Genomic DNA, 21,596 nt, shown 5'->3' with positions numbered 1-21,596 from the left:
CTTTTCCATGAAGAACCCAGCTGGAAGTAATCTCTTCTTTACTAAATTTCTTTCGTACTTTCTTCATTCCTTATGGGACGTTCTCTTTGGGATACAGTGATTTCTGTGCTCGTCTTACTTTTCCTCCTAGACTCTAAGCAAGTACGCTATGCCTTAACATCTTTGGATACTCTCAAAGTATTAATGGTATTATTTGTATTTTATCTAATACCCAGAACTAGTGGGGGAACAAAATGCAATAGTAATACTATCAATATCAAATTCATCAGTATTACGGATTAAATATAAATAGGCTTCTTAGGTTTGGTCTGGGAATCATATCACCATTTATGTGATATAGGAAACTGCTTTGAGTTCCAACAACCTAACTTACAAATTCACTCTCAGAACACAGCAGGGACTTCTTATACATCATGTATTACCAGAAAGGCCCCAGACAACAAGTGTATAGATCAGTAAAGATGTTAACTTTTCCAATTTTGTAAATAAAAGAGAATGATTTTTTCTTTTAAAAATATAGTAATTTAAAAAGCAACTTTAAATTAAATCATTTACTTTTTAAAAGAGCACAAGAATTTAAAAATAATATTTTGTGAAAACAGTGGGAAAATGTTTCAGAATTAATGCATGGACATATAACTAACCAACTGAACATTTTGTGTCTTTTAGTTAATCCAGAGAATCTAGGTTAAACAAAGCAACTGCATGTCGTTCATAAACCAAAATTTCAACTTACCATTTATGTTTATTGCTGGTAATACAATTGACATCTTTGGTCTTGTAGTCTTGTTATGGGTGGTAGCTGGTAGCAGCAGGTGATCCTAAGATTAACAAAGAACAAGTTGTTACTCATAATAATTGGCTTAGTCCTATAACAAGTCAAATTCAGAGTTCTTAGGATGTCAACATTTCATCGCAATCATAAAAAAATGACAGTTTTTATTTGAACCTGGCTTTGGGGGTAATTAACTACAAACCATTTTACGATTCATTCATTCATAACGCAATAAACATTATGAATTACTGAATGACTATCATTACCAGGTACTACGTATCAATAGTATTCTTAGAATATTCCTAGGTTCTGATAACATATATGCTGCAGTATACTATAAAGAGTATTGGTCAAGCAGTCAGAACAGAGGGATTTTAATTCTAGCTCTGCCGCTGAATAGCTGTATGATCTTGGTCTGTTTCCAGTCCTGTAAAATGAGGAGGCTACACTAGATAATGTCACAAGACACTGAAGTTATCTATTTAATAGAGTCATTTTCAAACTTCTTTTTTAAAGAAGAGGAACGTTCCCCCCACCCCCCAAAAAGAATTCTGACCCCAAATTACTGATACATAAAAGAGATTCTCACTGAAGCAAGGCCAAGCCCGAGAGCCTTGCCTGCTTAGCCTCCTCTTCTTCCTTTGAAGCAGCCAGTGTTAGACTTTTCTTTTGGTAAGCAACAGGTATATACTGAAGAAGATACATAGTTCTTGCCCTTAAAAACTATACAGCGTAGTGGAAGGGTTAAAAAAATTACAAGTGCATGTCTAGCATAACTATATAATTCTAAATGTGATATTGCCAACCTTTGATCATCTATAAATGACCCAGGGCATCTGAGGTTTCTAGTTTCCAACCACACAAATACTGCAATAAGAATGAGCCAAGAAGAGTTTGGCATCAAAAACAGGGTAGTATGAGTGTTTTGGAAAAGATAAACACATCTGTAGGTATTCCAACGCTGATTATAAATGACTTAATGACTTTGATATTAACTACTGTTTTCAATAACTCCTCTTTTTCCTAGCAAAAACATGGGAATTGTCACAGCAAAAAGGAAAAAAAGAAAAAAGTATATATATATAAATGTTTCCATTTCAGGGAGCATGATTAAACTGAGATAAAGCTGACACACAGTCTAACCCCTCTTGCTTTCTTTTCTTGTTCGTTTCTCGTTCATTCAACAAACTTGCTATATGGAAGGACTCATCAAAAAGTAGGATTTGACATAGCTGAGGGTGATAAAAATTCAATGCAACTTAATTCAAAGTCAATGTGATTATGAAATATAAGTATCGACAAAGCTAAGAAAAAAATCTGTGAAAAACAAATTGAAATTAATGTACATGAACAGAGCTGTACAGAAAACATCTGCAGTAACTGCTTGTGCTTTGTCTAATTCAAGGCAACATCTCCAAGAGAACATACGGGTTGTTTTAAAAAGAGGGGAAAAGATGAGTGAAATTGTTCTTTTAGAATTCCAGCCTTGCAGCATGAGAGATTTCTTTTTAAGTGCATTGTTAGACACAAAGATCACATGTTTCTGAGAGTAAGATAACATGATAGCCAAGACAAAACAAAACATGCTGATCTTCATGCCATGAAAATTATAAATAGCTAAACTCCTATAATTAAAATACTGCTTCAGGATCCCCAAAATTGAATGAGAAAACAAACCAACAAACTTACAAGCCCCAAATTAAGGCTACTGTAAAAATAAACACACTTAGATTCCATTGGTCATGGGTTAAGGTCAGGCTCAGACTTAAAGCTGAGTTTCCTGCTAAGATCTTACGATTTTCCAAACATAATGCCTCCTACTTTCTTCATTAAATTTCAAACGAAGCAGTTACTTTTGCAGCAGAAAACCAAAAATCACATTATTATTTGTGAAAAAGAAGAATCACATCTTGAATGCATAAAAACTATTACAGTTAACCTGCCTTACCTCTAATTATTAAAGGTTTGCAAAATGGGAGGAAAACCTATAATTTAAAGTGCTTGTTTACCAAGAGGCCTACAGGTTAGAATGGCAGGGAATCAAAGCTGGTATACTACAAACTCTAACTGTGCTTATTTTATATTAAAAAATAATTTGTACACACACATGCCTGGGACAGCGTAGTTGTTTCATTTAACATTTACTTTCTCTTCCTCAAGTTAAATGTTTCTTGCCATAACAATGAATCATCAATCATTTTTTCTCTCCAACTATGTTCATTTCACTTTTTATGGCATTGCACTAATCCTAACAGTGACATCTCCAGAGAAAAGGAGCCAGTCAACAAGTATTTATTGACTTCGTACCATTCATTAAAAAAAAGTTACCGAGCATAGTGACCTGCCACGTACTCAGCACTGTGCTACAGATGATAGTTTCTTTTAAAGAACATAAATTCAAGCTTTTATTTTGTTAGGGAAAGAATGCTAATTGTGGCAGGAACAGTCATTTGTGCTCAATATCTGCTTTCCCTTCTATAACATGAGAATAGAAATAGGACCTTCCATTTCTAATGGCATTTAGTTGGACACAAAGCCACTCAGAAAAAGGACTATATTCCTTTGCAACAAAATGAAGCCATACATTCAAGTTCTGGTCAATGGACTTAAGGAGAAAGGGTGCACGAAACTTTGTCAAGGTGGTGATGGTGGAAGGCAACCTTCCTCCTTCCCTTTTCTCTTCCCTGCTAGCTAGAATGCAGGTGTGACTGCTAGAACTGGAGTAGCCATCTTGGACCATGAGATGGAAACTGCAATCTGAGATTTATGGACCAATAAGATAAAGAAGCTAGTGATCCTGACGATCAAGGAGCTACCGTAAGATCTCCAGAACTTCACATGAGAGAGAAGCAAAATTCTCATTTGTCCAAGCCACTATTATTTTGGATTTTCTGTCACTCGTAGCTAAACACAACCCTGATTACTTGTTATATTATAAATTTGTGAAATAATACTAATGGTATTTACTCAAGAGAAATCTCAATAAGGGTTAAAGTAATCAGAGACAGCTTTACTCTTTTTTTGACAGCATTCCAAAACCCACATTTGTTATCTGATATTATCTGATATTGTTATTCTTAATATTACCCCCCCCATTACTTATTTATTAAAGAACCTGTATAGGAAGTTCAATCCTGGAAAAATACAGGTACAATTAGATGAATCTGAACAAAACTCTTTCTTTCCTATTAAGTCAGTTAATATAATCCAACTGCAAAAAAGGTGAAGCTACTTAAAAATAAAAAGGAAAAGTAGAAAAAAAAGATGTTGCCATAGAGATAAATATGATATATTTTGTCACTGTCATTCAAAACTATGTTACTAACTTTACGATATCTTCAAACGGACTCCTAAAAAGCCTTTTATAGGACTGAGATACCAAGGGTTATCTTCAGGGAGGAAACTACGTGCACAAATATTATAATCAAAGCTTTGTTATTTTTATTCCCAGAGGAAGTTAGAGAAACACTGGTGGGAAAACACCAAAACATTTCACTATGAGAATGAAGCATCAGTTTTCCAATGTTACATAATATTGTGCGTGAGAAAATACACTATTTTCATACAGGTCTCCCAATCCCCTCTTCCAAGCACTTTGTTAGAAAAAGACGAAATATTAGTGCATGATACAGCATCCGAAGTTATCTGTTTCTTCTCTTTTTAAGACAGCTAAAGCATTGGAGACTAACTTATCAAAAGAACAGGACCACATTTTGCTCAGCTGGAGGTTATGATGGTAAAACACAATAAAACTGAGGTCCTACTAAGTTTTGCCAAATGTTGATTCTACGTATCTGTGTAGAATAGAAACTGACCTTAACTTAAACTAACTCACTAGGTTAAATGACCCTTCCCATTCCCCTCTAAAACTTACTGACTGATGCCCCTAGCACACTGAACATTCATGACTAGTTTTTGTATTTTGCCAAAACTACTTTTGCTAATTGCATTTGTTACTAATTGTGTAATTTAATAAACTACTATGTAACTGACAAGATACAGCGTGAAAAGAGAGCACTGTGAGTACAGTTTATTGCAAGAAAGACAACATGGAACTTTAGTAGATCTGGACCCAAAAGGAATTGGCTCTACCTCAAAACGTGGCAAATGAATGCACATTTATATAATTAACTGAAACAAAATAAGATACATATACATCTTAAAAAAAAAAAGATACCCTCCCTGCTTTAACCAATTTTGTTAATTAACAGATTACCCACTAGTCTCTGCTGTACTAGGTAAAACAGCTTTTCCTATATTAGGAAACTCTGACTCAAGGCTGGAGTTATTTATTTATTTGCTTATGCTTTTTAAAAATTTTTATTTATTTTTGGCTGCATTGGGTCTGCATTGCTGCGTGTGGGCTTTTCTCTAGTTGCGGCAAGCAGGGCCTACTTTTCGTTGCAGTGTGCCGGCTTCTCATTGCGGTGGCTTCTCTTGCTGTGAAGCACAGGCTCTAGGCTCGCGGGCTTCAGTAGTTATGGCACGTGGGCTCAGTAGTCGTGCTCATGGGCTCTAGAGAGCAGGGTCAGTAGTTGTGGCACATGGGCTTAGTTGCTCTGTGTCATGTGGGATCTTCCCGGACCAGGGCTCGAACTCGTGTCTCTGCATTGGCAAGCAGATTCTTAACCACTGTGCCACCAGGGAAGTCCCTGGAGTCCTTTATTTTTGATAGAAAAGAAGGTCCTTAATATCTAATGATGTCCTGTAGGAATGAAGGAAACTCGATCTGCAACAGGTGGCACTTCTGACACTAAGCAACTTTCACTTAGATCACTTAGATCAACATGTCAAAAAGTTATGCAGGGCTTCCCTGGTGGCGCAGTTGTTGAGAATCTGCCTGCTAATGCAGGGGACACGGGTTCGAGCCCTGGTCTGGGAAGATCCCACATGCCGCGGAGCAACTAGGCCCGTGGCCACAACTACTGAGCCTGCGCGTCTGGAGCCTGTGCTCCGCAACAAGAGAGGCCGCAATAGTGAGAGGCCCGCGCACTGCAATGAACAGTGGACTCCGCTTGCCACAACTAAAGAAAGCCCTCGCACAGAAACGAAGACCCAACACAGCCAAAAATAAATAAATAAAATTTAGGAAGATATAACACATTATTTAAAAAAAGAAGTTTTGCAAATCAGGTCCACATTAATAACAATAGCCTCTTAATATTTTATATTTCATCCATATACACTGGATTACATAGATGGGGTTGGTTTTCCAACACAGAAAACTGTTAAAACCAGACCAAAAATAAAAAGAGCATCTATCCTCATTTGAAAAATAGCTTTGTATTAAATTTTCTCTGATCTATGTTCCTATCCTAGAGAACTTTTGTGTTCTATCACTCTACCTCATTTATCTTACCAAGTATCTTTCAAACTGCCAAACAAATTGAAGAGCACATCAAATCTTAAAAATAAGAAGTTCAGGGCTTCCCTGGTGGCACAGTGGTTGAGAGTCTGCCTGCCGATGCAGGGGACATGGGTTCGTGCCCCGGTCCGGGAAGATCCCACATGCCGCGGAGCGGCTGGGCCCATGAGCCATGGCCGCAGAGCCTGTGCCTCCGGAGCCTGGGTTCCACAAAGGGAGAGGCCACAACAGTGAGAGGCCCGTGTACCACACACAAAAAATAAAATAAGAAGGTCAAAGTAGTAATTAAAAGTAGGCCTTTCACAGTTATTCATCAGATTCACAATATTCTGAACTAATGTTAATTTCTAGTAGTTATACTAAGTGTTGATCAGAAACCAAATGTGTCCCTTCATTTAAAGCAATTAAAAAGCAAAAGCAATCAGAAAATTTGAAATCATTTAAATACACAGACACACATAGGGACATATCCTGAAAATAAGAATTGCAAAAAAAAAATTAGAGGTAGTAAAATTAAGTATAGTGTAATCATTTGAAAGCCTATTAAAATGTCTATGATGTAGGACTTCACATCATAGTAAAAACATAGGCAAAGTACATTACTCATCCCCAAAGTAGAAACAGTTAATAGAAATAGCTATATGAATGCAGTATTTGTGCCACTAATGTATGCAATAAAACTACAGACCAATAAAAGGAAATGTAAAGTTTGCATCTGCGCCATTAGCACACGTCAGCCAGAGGCAGAATAAATCAAAACTACTGGTGCACAACAGATGGCCCAAGAGTGAGCCAAGGTTCACATTTTGACAAGAGGAAAATTTTGACACTAAATTCAAATTTGATAATGCAGGCAAGGTCACCAGAGGAAAAATTAGCTTGAAATTCTAGTAAGTACAAACTCAAGTTTAAGAGATGGTTCTCATATCAAACTCTATAGGAAGCCCCCAGAACTGCCCAGCTGATTTTGAACTCCCCTTTTATTCACACAAAAAAGTGTATGACTGAACCATACAAAACTGTCATTTTTGTGAGTCAAATCTCAGTAATTTCAGGGGACCGCGGCTGCGCAGGCCGCAGGAGGCCAGGTGCAGATGTATGGCTGCTGCCATAAAAGATGCAGGTGTACAACCTGAAGAGATATCCTATATCAATGCACATGCTACTTCCACACTATTGGGAGACGCTGCTGAAAACAAAGCCATCAAACATCTTTTCAAAGACCATGCACACGCTCTTGCCGTTTCCTCTACCATGGGAGCCACCAGACACCTCCTGGGGGCTGCCGGGGTGTTGAGGCAGCTCTCACCGCCCTGGCTTGTTATTATCGAAAACTGACACCTACTTTAAACCTAGACTGTACAGAACCACAATTTGATCTCAGTTATGTTCCACTCAAGACACAGGAATGGAAAACTGAGAAAAGATGTACTGGACTCGCCAATTCCTTTGGTTTCGGTGGTACTAATGCAACACTTTGTATTGCTGGCATGAAGGACAAATCATTTGCAATTAAATACTGATTTTTAAATGTTATAAACTGCATTAAGTTGAGAAATAATGTTTACATAAATGCATATTTTTATATATCAAAAAAAATCTCAGTAATTTAATAAGGTTCAACCTAACAGTTATATATGTCTCTTTTTCAAACCCAGAATTAATTTTGAGTTTCATGGTCAAAACAAGTCCTTGTAAACTTTCCCAAGGATAAGATAGTAGCCTCCAAATCACTCCTATCTCTCGATGAGAGTTTCAGGGAAAGTGTTTATAAACCTGGGTAGGATTGTTTTCCCTGAAGAAAGCTCTTAGACAAAATGTTGGTTACGTGCTTTGGACAGGTAGAGGGCTAGGAAGTTTTTGACTCTATACTTCCTATTACTTCATTCAATAATTTGAGCTCATCAAATTTCAAAACTTTGTCAGCTATAATACAGGGCTTCTTCAAAGGCCGGACCGTGTGTGATTTAGGAAAAATACATTAGGATTCCTGAAACTTGTTATCAATCATCATTTGTTGAGTGCCGAGAGTGGGGCAATCCGAAAAATGTCTTATTAAGGAAAAAGATCAAACACTAAATGCATAGAGGTTAACCATATGAGAGTTTGTCAGACATAATGTTTATAAGATGTTCCATTTTAAAAACTGACTTTACTCAGGACTACTGGCAGGAAGTGAATTTCCTGAGAATTAAATTGCATCCTACAGATATGCTACCAAAGCAAAGCATGGGGAAGGGACAGAGGGAGGGTCTGAGGCTATAGCAAACTGAGTCAACAAGTTTTCTGAAAAAAGAGATTAATTAGGAAACACTTCAAGGAAAAAGTTAGATATTGATATCAAAGAGAATTACTTTACTTTTTGTTGGGAAAAATGGGGAAAATGTTGAGGCCCCCCAAAAATGATTTTTTAAAGTTCTAGGCAGAGGCTCTAGGAATGGGGTAAAGTTGTACAAGAGTAGTCTCAAATACCCTAGGTGTGTAAGCAGGGGACGGGAACACGGGGAGATATTATTCTAGCTGATTCCTTCATATCAGTGATTCTACAACCTTCTAGAGGTGGAGGAAGAGGGGTCCTACTTAATTTATATTTCTAAAGGTATCTCTCCTTGCCTGATTCTCAGTGTCTGGATATTTCCCCAGTCTTCACTACAGATCTTGATCCTTTCCTTTCCAAAGCAGTTCTGATCTTGGTTTCACACAAAGAAATAGGGAGGACTGTGAAATATCCATAAAGAACATTTTAGGAAAGATTGGACTTGACAAGACAAACTACAAAGTGGAAAAAAAAAAAGTATGTCCCTTAAATTGCTTTTAATGCCCTTAAAATATTAGTCCATAATCTGCAATAATCTGATTTATCTACCTTAGTGGACAAAATTTCTCTTGAGATCTCAGGTTAGCAAAATAGCCAGACTGAACACCTGCTCACACTAGAAGCTGAGCTGTATTGCCAGCTGCAATCCTTGCTAAGGATGGAGGTATGATACTATATAGACCTATTCCATAATTCAGAGTTCTCTTTTCATATCCCATAGGGTATACTTTCTAGAACCTATTACAGTTCTCTTCATTCTCATCATAAACGGAACAGCATGTTCTCAGTTTCCAAGTGAATCTTTGCATTTAAATGCATTTGTGGAAAATGAGTGAAAATTTTGTTTTCATTGGTCAAATATTGTTCTAAGAAAGGATTTCAACTAAATTTCAGGTAGAAATGGTTTAAAAAGACAACTATGGTACAATAGTATAAATTTTAAGTTCTGCAATAGTAAGGTATCCCTCTGAAGGCATTTAATCTTATGCTCAAAGGAAGCCAGGATCAGAAGTGAACATGGTGACAGTACTAAGTCCTTTTGAAACAGAAGTTCTTAACAAAGGATACAGAGAATCACCTGCAGGACTTTACAATATAAATACCCAGGCACTCTACTCCCTAAAAAAATAAAAAAATCTGGCATGGTAAGTCTGAGGTGGGCCAAAATATTGCATTTTTAACAAGTATCCCTGGTGACTCTAATGCAAACCATTCCAGGACGCTGATTTATAAGCACTGGCCAGCATGACACAGATAGAGATAATGAGCATGGACTCTGGACCTGTACTGCCTGGGTTTGAATTCTGCCTCTACCACTTAATCTCTAGCTGTAGGATCTAAACCAAGTTCCTTAATCTCTCTGTGCCTTCGTTTTCTCATCAGTAAAATGGGGACAGTAACAATACCTATTGCATGGATTGTTCATAAAGATTAAACAAGTTAATACTTTAAAGCACTTGGAATAGTGACTTGGCACATAGAAAGCACTATTAGAAGTGTTTGGTAATTCTTTTTTAAACAAAGGATTCAAAAGTTTGAGGTCAGAGAAGTCCCTGAGGAAGTGCAACAGGTAACATGAGCATGGGCACTGACACTGCTGTTTGGGTTTATTCCTTTCCACCTCGTAGTGGAGAGCCACCGTTCCACTGCTGAATAAAGGAAACCGAGGGTGACAGGCACTTACAAACTGATCCAAACTCCTGAGCCTAGGAATGAAAGCACTGTTATAATTTGAGCTGCGGCCTTTGTGTGACAGAAGAGAGACTGGGGCAGTGACTCTGTGTGTGTGTGGGGGGGGGGCAATGGGGACATTTTGCTGTTGTTTAATATTCCCTTTAAAGTAGCTTCAGTAGACTCCATTAAAGAGCTACATTACTTATCAAGTTTTGGAAGTTTGGGATTTGTATTTCTTTTGGATGTGTCACTATGCCAAAATTAGTCTTTTAAAAGTGCAAGCAAAAAAGTCTAGTTTTATTTGAATTACACAGATAAAGGGTCTTTTCCTCTGTGGGGAGACTTCATAATGGTCTTCTGGCAGGGAAGCACCTTTAAAAATCAAGTTAAATCCCAGTACCAAAAAAAAAAAAAAAATGTCACAGGCCTAGTTACTTGAAGAATTTGGGCAGCCACTATCTGTGCAACACATGCCTTTCTCTTCTCCCCTCCACCGATAATGTCTCCTACCCCACCCAATCCCTGGCCTGGCCCAGCCACTCAGCTTCTGCTGTGGCCCAAAGCACTTTTCCCCTAGCCTAAACCCAATTTGCTCTTCTGCAGAGTGGTATTTTTCTCTTTCCCCTCCAAAGGGTCACAGCTACGCCTAATATCCATCCAGGTCTAGCTGAGACTAATCTCATCCCCAGAAATGTGCTCCTACTAGTAGGTTCAGTAGTGTTGCCTCCATTTAGTTTGACCAGGCTGCCATCGTGAATCCCAGTGTAGGTTATAGGGGCCCAGAGATTTGGGAGAGAGGACATTGAAGGGCCTATACTATAAGGTACAAAGCAGGAGAGATCAAAGCCAAGTTTTTAATTCGATACTCTTGATATTTAATATTGGTAAGGCAAGCCATGGATTACATTCCTGAGCTTATTAAATAATTTTCATTTTGGTCATGTGAATTTCAAATTAGTTTCCCTAATCTTTAAGATTTTGTACTTAGTTCTTATAGTACTAGCTGTTGGTTTGGCTATCCAGCATTCCAATAGCTTTTCTATTTGTTGGTATCACCACTGAGTGCATTTTTGTGAAGGAAATATCTCCAACTACAGAAGCCTGAAGCAATGAGACACAGCCTCTCTCCCAGCTCTCCGGCAACTAGAGCATGGACATGTGACCTAAGCTTGGCCAATCACATACTCCTTTTAAGTTCAAAGACTTGGGCATTAGTGAATAAAGACTCGGAGAGATACAGATTATTCATAGCTGTGAAGAGAGTCTGCCACTGGCAGTAGTACTAGCAAGCTGTGGGGTGTTGAGTGGATGGTGGTCCTAACCCAACTTCTTGAGCTGAGACAATGGCTGTGTTCTTTGCTGTGTGGCCTCCTTTGGTTCCCACCACGTTTCAAGCTGAATTCTCCAGCCTTCCATGGAGTCTGTGAACTAACAAATAGCCTTCCAATAAATTCCTTTTCTGCTTAATGTCTGCAGTTTCTGCTTTAAGTTACAGTAGGTTTCTGTTGTTTACAACCAAGAAACATTACGAGCACAGAACTGTAATTTCATTTCTGACATATTTGATACTGCCAGTTAATGTCTGACCTAAATATTAATTTTAATTAGATTAATCATGGCATTATTTTAGGTAGATAAAATACAATAGAATGAGTCATAAATCAATGGACCTCCTTATTTCCCATTTGATGCCCAAAGTAATGAAAATTGACTCTGTCACTACCATTCTACAGTAACCAGCCTCATAAATATTATATTCTAATTGACAAAGCCACTTGCTTTTATCCAGTCCTCACCCTAGATTTTTCTCTGCAGCATTTGACATGCAACTTTCCCTTGTCAAAATCTCTTAGTTCTCATTCCCCTCCAATGTTTTTGTTGTTGTTGCCTTCTCTTACACCACATCCCACATTAATTACTCGTGTTTCTTACAGATGAATCTTTTTTTAATTTTTAAAAAAATTTATTTATTTTTGGCTGCATTGGGTCTTCATTGCTGTGTGCGGGCTTTCTTTTCTTTAGTTGCGGCGAGCAGGGGCTACTCTTTATTGTGGTGCATGGGCTTCTGATTGCAGTGGCTTCTCTTGTTGCGGAGCACAGGCTCTAGGCGCGCAGGCTTCAGTAGTTGTGGCTCGCAGGCTCTAGAGCACAGGCTCAGTAGCTGTGGCGCAAGGGCTTAGCTCCTATGCGGCCTGTGGGATCTTCCCGGACCAGGGCTCGAACCCGTGTCCCCTGCATCGGCAGGCAGATTCTTAACCACTGTGCCACCAGGGAAGCCCCCCAGATGAATCTTTTTTCAATCCATATTGTCACCTGGCATTCTCATCTAGTCCCATGACTTGAAGTATATGTCTGGCTCAAACCTCTCAAAACGTTAACTGAAGACCCATATTTACAACTGGTCACTAAACATCTCCACTGGAATATTCGTTAACAGGGTATTTAAACTACAATTTATCTTCCCCCTGTGTTTCCTATTTTAGTTAACTCATCTATTTCTATCTAGTTATCCAAATAGAAACCTAAAATCATCTTGGACTCCTCCATTTTTCTTACTCTCAACACTAAATATGACCCTCATTCCCAAGCGTAAGTCTGCATTAGCTCCTCTCGTATACCCTCTACTCACTCCTTGGTAATCTCATTTAGTCACAGGGTTTTAAATATTATTAATATACTGATGACTCCCAAGTTTACATTTCTAGTCCATCTCACTCCCTTGGCCTTGACTCCTATATACAACTGCCTACTCAAAACATCCCCTTGGACATCTCATGGTTAAGATACCCAAAACTAAGCTCCTGGTAGACCTCTCAAATGTACTTCTCCCATAGTGTTTCCCACTGAGTGGTAAGGCCATTCTTCTAGGGTGCTCAGGTCAAAAATATTGTAGTATGCTTCTCATACTCCACATCCAATCCATCAGCAAAACCTACTGATTCTACCTTCTAAGTATATCCAGAATCTAACCATCAGTCCAAACCATCTTCATCCATTGTCTGTATAATTACAATAGCCTCCTAAATGGTCTGCCCACTTCTGCTCTTCCCTCCTTAAAGTCTATTCTCATCACAGCAACCAGAATGATCCTGTTAAAATGTACATCAAAATGCTCCAATGACTTCCAATCTCACAGTAAAATTAAAATAACCTCAATGGCCTTTAGAGATGTATATGTTATGACCCACCTAATTACTTCTCTGACATCATCTTCTATGGTTCTTTTCTTAATTATGCTCCAGCTGCAACAGCCTCCTTTCTTGTTCCTCACAAATGCAAATGTTCTTGCCTCAGGGCCTTTGCACTTGCTGTTCCCCCTGGAATATCCTCTCCTAAAGTATGTGCATGGCATGTACCTTCACCTCCTTCAAATCTTCACTCAAATGTCAACTTCTCAGTCAGGCCTTTCTTGGCTACCCTGGTTAAATTGAACAACACATCCTCACCAAACGCACCCACATCCTTTCCCTTCTCTGCTTTACTTTTCTCCCTAACATTTACTGTCTTTATCCTTTATAAGCAAGCTCTACAACAGCTGGCATTCTTATCTGTTTTGTTCATTGGTGAATCCCCAGGATCTGTTACAGTCTTTCACATGATAGATATCCAAAAATGGTTTATAATATAAATAAGTTAGCTACAGGAGAGTTTTAATAATAGCTTTTTAACTAGCTCTCTGCCTCCAGGAGGCAAGGGCCCCTAAGACCCTTTCAGCAGGTCTGTAAGGTCAAACTATTTTCATAATAATAATAAGACATTATTTGCCTTTTTTCACTCTGTTGAAATCTGAACCAATGGTGAAAACGCAAGGTAAAACTGCTTGGCCTCGGCATGAATCTAGGTGGTAGCACCAAACTATAATAGTAATCATGTATTCTTCACTGCCACATACTCATAGTAAAAATGAATCAATGAATGAATAAGTAGATGAATATAGAAACTTTAAAAGCCAATTCCAATTAAGAATATCCTTGTCGGGCTTCCCTGGTGGCGCAGTGGTTGAGAGTCCGCCTGCCGATGCAGGGGACACGGGTTCGTGCCCCAGTCCGGGAAGATCCCACATGCCGCGGAGCAGCTGGGCCCGTGAGCCATGGCCGCTGAGCATGCGCGTCCGGAACCTGTGCTCCACAACGGGAGAGGGCCACAACAGTGAGAGCCCGCGTACCGCAAAAAAAAAAAAAAAGAATATCCTTGTCAAAGCAGTAAAAATTATTAATACTCTCTGTGATGGGGAAAAAAAAACTTAAGTGACTAAGTTGCCAGCTGAACTACACACTTTATTATTTTTTTTTAATATTTATTTATTTGGCTGCACCAGGTCTTTGTTGTGGCACACGGGATCTTTTTTTTTTTTTTGGTTGCAGCACGCGGGTTCTTTTAGTTGCGGCACACGGGATCTAGTTCCCTGACCAGGGATCGAACTCTGCCCTGGGAGCACGGAGTCTTAACCACTGGACCACCAGGGAAGTCCCATGAACTACACACTTTAACTTGAAATAGTGACTGACAAACTACTGTTACTCAGGCTTGGGTATTCATCAGACGTTTTCGTGAAAGTAAGAGAAGCAAGCATGTCACTTCAAAGAAAACAGTCGACAATATGTATTGCAAATGATAAAGTTTGAGCTGTCAAGCAAAACTCAGAATTTTGGAAACATAGTATCCACCACCATGAGCATAACTTTCTTGATGTGATTAGTAGTGATATTAATGAATGTGATTTTTAAAATATTGTATAATGAAATATGTTAATATCTGGAAGATATGGATAGTTCAGTGAATATTTTCCAAATGACCGGTGGATGATATTACAAAATCATCCACAGGTAAAAGTTCCATTCAAAGTATAAGACAGATCGATGGCTTTTAATGTTACAGAGTATACAAGTTACATTGATATGATGTCAGATTCCATCTTGAACTAATCTTTTAAGAAATGATCACTTGTTGAGCTTTGATGCTGTATCAAAAAAATAACCCACAATTATCTAAAAAGAGTATTAAAATACTCCTCCCTTTTCCAATTACATAACTGTATTTTCTTCATATATTTCAACCAAAACAACATACTGCAACATATTGAATGCAGAAATACATGAGAATCCTGCTACTTTATTAAATCAGATCAGACATTTGCAGAACTGTAAAACAATGCCACTCTTCTCAGTAAAAAAATTTTTTCCTCTTTAGTATATAATTATTTTTCATTAAAAATGTTATCTATTTTAAAATATAATTTTTTCATTATTGTTATTTTCAAGTGAATCATTAAATAAATATTTTAAACACTTCTTAGTTTTAATTTCTACTAATGGCTAAATGATATTGAATATTTTTGTGTGTTATTAGCCTTTTTGTATATCTTCTTTGGAGAAATGTCTACTCAAATCCCTTGCCCATTTTAAAATTGAGTTGTCTTTTTATTGTTGAGTTGTAAGATTTCTTTATGTATTCTGGATACAAGTCCCTTATAAAATATATGATTTGCAAATAGTTTCTCTTATTCTGTGAGTTCTCTTTTCTCTTTCTTAATAGTGTCCTTCGAAGCATAAAAGTTTTTACTTTTGAAGAAGTCAAATTTATTTTGTAAAATTTTCTTACTTGTGTTTTTGGTCTCATATCTAATGCAGAGTGGCTATATTATCTTACATTCCCATCAGCAGTGTATGAGTGATCCAATTTCTCCATATCCTTTCCAGCATTTGGTTTTGTCACTGTTTTGATTTTTAGTCAACTGTTAAGGTATAATTAAAGTATCAACTCCATTCTCAACCTTCTGGGACCAATCCTACCCACCCACTTCTCTTTGTGTTTCCATTCTCTACCACCTAGGCCTAGGCAAAATTAACTGACCCTCATTTGTGTTTCCACAATCTCCCCCTACTAAATCGCTTAACATATTATAGTTTGTGTTCATATGTCTGCTTCTACTGGGCTGCATTCCTTCAGGGTAAGATTCATAAAGGTGGGCTCCATAGGCTTCCTTAAGTTATGAGACTTTCTACTTAAATATGTAAATATATTTTTCTTGAGAGAGGGAAGAGGTCCATGATCAAAAAAGGATGATGAATCACTGCTTTAAAGAGAAAACATCTCTCAATTCCCAGCATCTCAGACTAAAGGTACTCAATAAATATTTTAACATGAATGATGTTGTTTTAGTGAAAAAAATTCTCTCATTCAAAATTGTTTCATATCTTGTAAACAAATGACTTTCATGCTATAACAACTACTTTATTTACATTGAAACAAAAAGATTCACTTATAGACAAAATGTGCTTAAATGGTTAGATTTCATTTACAGTGAAACAGTGAGAAATCTTTAGTAAAAGCATTTTATAAGAAACTGTATTCTCGCAATTAATGACCATTTCATTTCAGATTATCATTTTCTAACATCCCAGACATGATTTAATAGAAAACTGCTGATTTAATAGATTAAATTGCTCTGGTCAGTTTGTGGTTATTCTATCATCATGGTTATTATTCACTCATATCCTTAGAAAATCTTTTTAATCTTAATCTCTTTCCAACAATTAAATGCACTCTTTTCCCAAAACATCTTAAATTCCACCAAAACAAATATTATTCCTGATCTGTATTCTTAATATGATGAGATACACTACTAGGAATAAAAGGAATTTAGGGCTGGTCACTACAAAGATGACTTAGAAGAGATAAGAAGTTTGGAATTTCTGTCCCCACAGCACTAAAGTAAATTGGGCAAATAATAGAAACTCATTAAAACTTAAAAAAAAGTGAATAAGTGAATGGGTGAATCTTTTTTCTTATTGTTACAGGGAGTCAAGTCAATAGAATATGAAGTATACTTATTTTAAGAGACTTATATGTCTAGAGATGCTATAATGTTTCTTTACAAACTTTGTTAGTTTTAAAGATGGCAAAAACAAAGCAAAGCAAAACACACATGCATAAAATAGAGAAAGGAGAAAGTTTAGGGCACCAAAATAGACAATATCTTCCTCATCAGAAACAGTAAAATGAGGAATACAGCTGGAGGAGATCACACTTATTGGAAATCATTTACTCTCCTCATCAGAGTTCAGCTGTTAAACAGATGCCTCTAAGAAACAGAAGCCATCATTCTAAGATACTGCTCGACACTTACCTATGGAAACACTCAAAACAATGTAACAAGAACCTAAGCTGGAGTTCACTCTCCAGTGTGAGACCTTCACAAGTGCTGATATGAGTAATTAATGGTGAAGCACTAGAGGAAATAAGATGTGCTGAGCCCTGCCCTGGAATGCCAGGTCACACAAAAGAGTGCTCCTCATAATCAGACTCTGAATAGATGGGAGACCTTAGGCAAGATACTATACAAAAATAATGTTCCTTATTCTAGAAGGGTTTTTTGGGTGGGGTCAGGGGGATTTTTTTCTCTCAGTTTTGAATCTTTACTCCCAATAAGTAAATATTTTATTAGGAAATATGGTTATAGATATGCTCTTTAGATCTATCAAATGGTTGTGAGCTCTGACATTCAAAGATTGTAAAAAATCATCTACCAACACAGAACTCAAAAGATGTGTTGAATGACAATCTGAAATGCCTGACTGAAGTATCAGGCAATTATAAAGAGGAGCAATAAACTAAAAAGGAAAATAAAAGCCTAACAATCAGGAAAACAAATAGGTACTATTTTAAAAAAACCACCAAGGAAAGTGTTTAGGAAGTGAATACCAAATAATAAAGGCAGGAAAAGACATTCAGTTGACTAATCTGACCCTTTTCTTTGTTTCAACATACTCACAATTATTAAGCAAACATACCAAACTGCTGCTTTCTAAAATGTTAAAAAGTAATAATAATAATCCAAAGCAATCTAAGTTTTTCCTGAAGCTTTTCTATTTCCCAACTTCTGCTATATATGGGACATTCAAAAAGCATATAAATATAGAATACATATTTAACTAAGAAGGTGATAGCCAATAAACTGAAAATCTGGTCCCAATTTCCAATTGTACAATTGTAAAGTACAATTGTACAGTACTCCCTGAAATCTAATAAACTCAAAAGTTTTCCTTTATTTCCTTTCTTTCCCACCACATTCTTTCAGGTATACTTAACTTAGCAGTGAGGGTTCTTGTGTCTGTATTGCCCTTGATCTTTATTATTCTGTGCTGGGATAATCTTTCCACCTTACTTGACTTAGCTCATACATTTTTTTTTTCTTTGAAGTCTTTATGATCATCTCCCTCCTGACCCACAAATCTCATGTCTCAAGTCTCATGTAGGAGATTTTCTTAAAAATCTGCTATTACATTCAAAAAGTCAACCAAAATATGACAGAAATTTTATTAGCAAAATATGACAGAAATTTTATTAGCAAAATCACAGAGTCATAGGGCAGGACGAGACCTCAGAGATCACTGCAGCCCATGCCCTCATTCGAGAATATTGAGGCCTAGCTGCAACTTAGACCAAGCTCTGTCGATAACAATTTTATTCCAATCTACCAACAATCACCACATCAAAATAAATGTTTCTGAAATCACCAAGAAAAATGACGGTGAGACCTCCAAAGTAGAAAATACAATTCACTCATGAAAGGCAATTTATCAAATTGCCAAGGGTGCTGGATTCTGCCCACTACCTAGATAGGTTTCTGGGATGTCCCTAAATAAAAGGAAATCAATATCCATCAGCAACTTAACCAACATAATTATCTAACACGTCGTATTTGTCTATAACATAAAATTTCCCCTCTTTCCCTTGTGTACTTCTCATCTTTCTTTGGTGTGTGATCAGGAAGCATATGCCACCTGTAACATAACTCTGAATCATATAATATCAGGATGTTAAACACACTGGGAAAAAAATTTTTCATCAGAGATAATCTTTATAGCCTCTAACTTATATGAATGATAGATAATTATATGAAAGACAGAACTAGGCATGATTGTAAATAAAGATGAGTATAATTATTTCAATATTATCAATAGGATCCTAAAATGCATTTGCATGAACAATTCGAACACAGTCACATATTAAAATGTTAATGTCAAAATAGGTATAGGCAATCTTATGTTAGGAATTATTCTTGTATGTTTTAAGTCATGAGTAGTGGAAACAGTCCTATAAATCTTTGAATCTATTATTTCCACAGCTCCTAGGATATATCTTGTTCATGAAAAGAATTGAGAATTGTTAAACGATTTTCTTTGTTCACAAAGAGGAAATAAATGTGTGGCTATATTGTGGGCAAAGAATGATCAAAGTACAATTGGATGACAATTGTATTTTTTTCCACAGCTATTATTTCCACAGCTCCTAGGATATATCTTGTTCATGAAAAGAATTGAGAATTGTTAAACGATTTTCTTTGTTCACAAAGAGGAAATAAATGTGTGGCTATATTGTGGGCAAAGAATGATCAAAGTACAATTGGATGACAACTTTCAGACTACAAAACTTTTCTAGAAAATAAAATCACTCCAATATAAAATAGTAGGTTAAAATTATAGTATAGTGGTTTTAAACCACCAAACTTCAGGTGAGTATATACCTTAGCTATTTATTTATTTATTTACTTATGATCCAAGAGCAAGTTCAAAATCTAAAAAATAGCTGCTGTCTGCTACACACATTAGTATTGCCAAAACTATGAACAGAAATCCAATTGATGGATTTCTTAAGTTTACTGGGGGTGGGGGTAGGGAGGAATGTTGGGACTGAAGAATATGCTTGGTCATTCAAGAGTAACTGGCTTTAAAAATTACTTCAAATAAATACATTCAAATACTTCATATGTATGACAAACAGGAAAATCAGTTCTATTACAGTTAAGAATAATGTTTGTTGGTTAACAGGACAGAATAATGTTTGGGTGATTGACACAGTGGTCTCTCTACTGTAATTTTATACTAAAACATCATAACAATGTTACTAAGGTTATACAGCAAAAGTATTGCCAAATGTAAGTTAGTGAATGCATTAATACTAATGGTGAGCCCAAGAACATGTACAGAGTTTCATATACACTTGAACAAAATAACATATCAGTAAATCCTCAGGATATGTTAATCAATGGGCAGGTACAATTTGATGGTTTAATGAAATAATACTGCTTCTTTAAATTATTGAGAAGAGATCAAGTTTGGGATTAACATATACACACTACTATATATACAATAGATAATCAGCAATGACCTACTGTATGGCAGAGGGAACTCTACTCAATATTCTGTAATAACCTATATGGGAAAAGAATCTGAAAAAGAGTGGATATCTGTATATGTATAATTGAATCACTTTGCTGTACACCTGAAACTAACACAACATTGTATCTCACCTATACTCCAAAATAAAATAAAAATTAAATTAAAAAAAATTAGCCATTAATCTGACAGTGTAGCTAAATATTTCCAAACTAATTTCAGAGTAAATCTAATTAGTTTAGAAATTAATTAAGTTTCAATGAGACTAAATAATTAAAGGAATAACTATATCCTACCATTAGTTCATTAAAAGGAACACCAATCTGCCTCTTGTATAAACATATATTTAGAATAGTACTACTGTGAAGTAATACTAAAAGTCTCAAATTTATTTTCTAGGCAGAACTTTTATATTAAACCTTTCTGAATAAATTTAAATTTAAATAATTTCTGAGGTAGGAATGGAAGAGCTAAAAGAAATATTTTATATTTATTTAATACTTCTTTCTGACTACAATAATTCTTATAGCCTTTGCTATGGGAATTATCAAAGTTTTCATTTTTCAAATGTCATTTTTAGTTTTCAAATTTTCTTACGGGGCTAAAGTTCATTAGTTTTACACAAAAGTTTTATAGAATGAGCATGTCTCAGGTAATACATAAATTTATGTACTTGAAAAGCAAAGAATTAGCACATACTAAAAGATTAAGGAGATATTCTTTTAATAAACTACAATTATATGCTTCCTTTAATCAAGCTATTCTGACTTCATTTGTTGCCATTACTCTTAATTCTTTCTAAAAGTATAAACAGAAATTAGATTCTTAAGTAACATTTAATACTTCCTACCATATGAACTATGTGGTCTTTAGGACTTCTTATAATACAGTGCAATAATGTGGAATTTAAATGCAAAAGATTATATTCAACTTATTGGTTTCTTATTGAAAATATTAACCCTCAGCTCATGAAACTCATAAAAATGGCCTTTTCATTACTCCTCTACAGAATAGCAAGCATATTAGTCTGTCAAATTTCTTCAGCTCCAGAAGTACTGGAGTAAGCTATGAAATATATAGATAATGGGTTCAATAATTTTGAGCTTGTCTCACAGCATAAAATGCAGAAAAGAAGAAAAAAATGTTCACTGATATTAAAAAGGTAGAGGAATAAGACAGTGATGGCTGAGCTCACTACACTTTTCAAATTGTTTAAAACTTATGAAATAATTTTTAACCAGAATGCTTTGTCTTTATATTTATTAGCAAATAAAACTTAAAATC

General features: G+C 36.2%; 1 protein-coding gene across 1 annotated transcript in view; it reads right to left on the bottom strand.

The window, feature by feature from the left end:
- ATF6 (activating transcription factor 6) overlaps positions 1 to 21,596 on the bottom strand; it is a 219,850-nt gene that overhangs the window by 51,926 nt on the left and 146,328 nt on the right. Inside the window, exon 15 of the mRNA XM_067728453.1 lies at positions 737 to 821. Coding sequence (XP_067584554.1) covers positions 737 to 821 — 85 coding nt within the window. The remainder of the gene's footprint in view (positions 1 to 736; positions 822 to 21,596) is intronic.

Source organism: Pseudorca crassidens, chromosome 2 (genome assembly GCF_039906515.1).
Source record: "Pseudorca crassidens isolate mPseCra1 chromosome 2, mPseCra1.hap1, whole genome shotgun sequence".
In the NCBI taxonomy this organism is placed as follows: domain Eukaryota; kingdom Metazoa; phylum Chordata; class Mammalia; order Artiodactyla; family Delphinidae; genus Pseudorca; species Pseudorca crassidens.
Note: the sequence above shows the minus strand (reverse complement) of the source record. Positions and strands in the feature narration are given on the sequence as shown.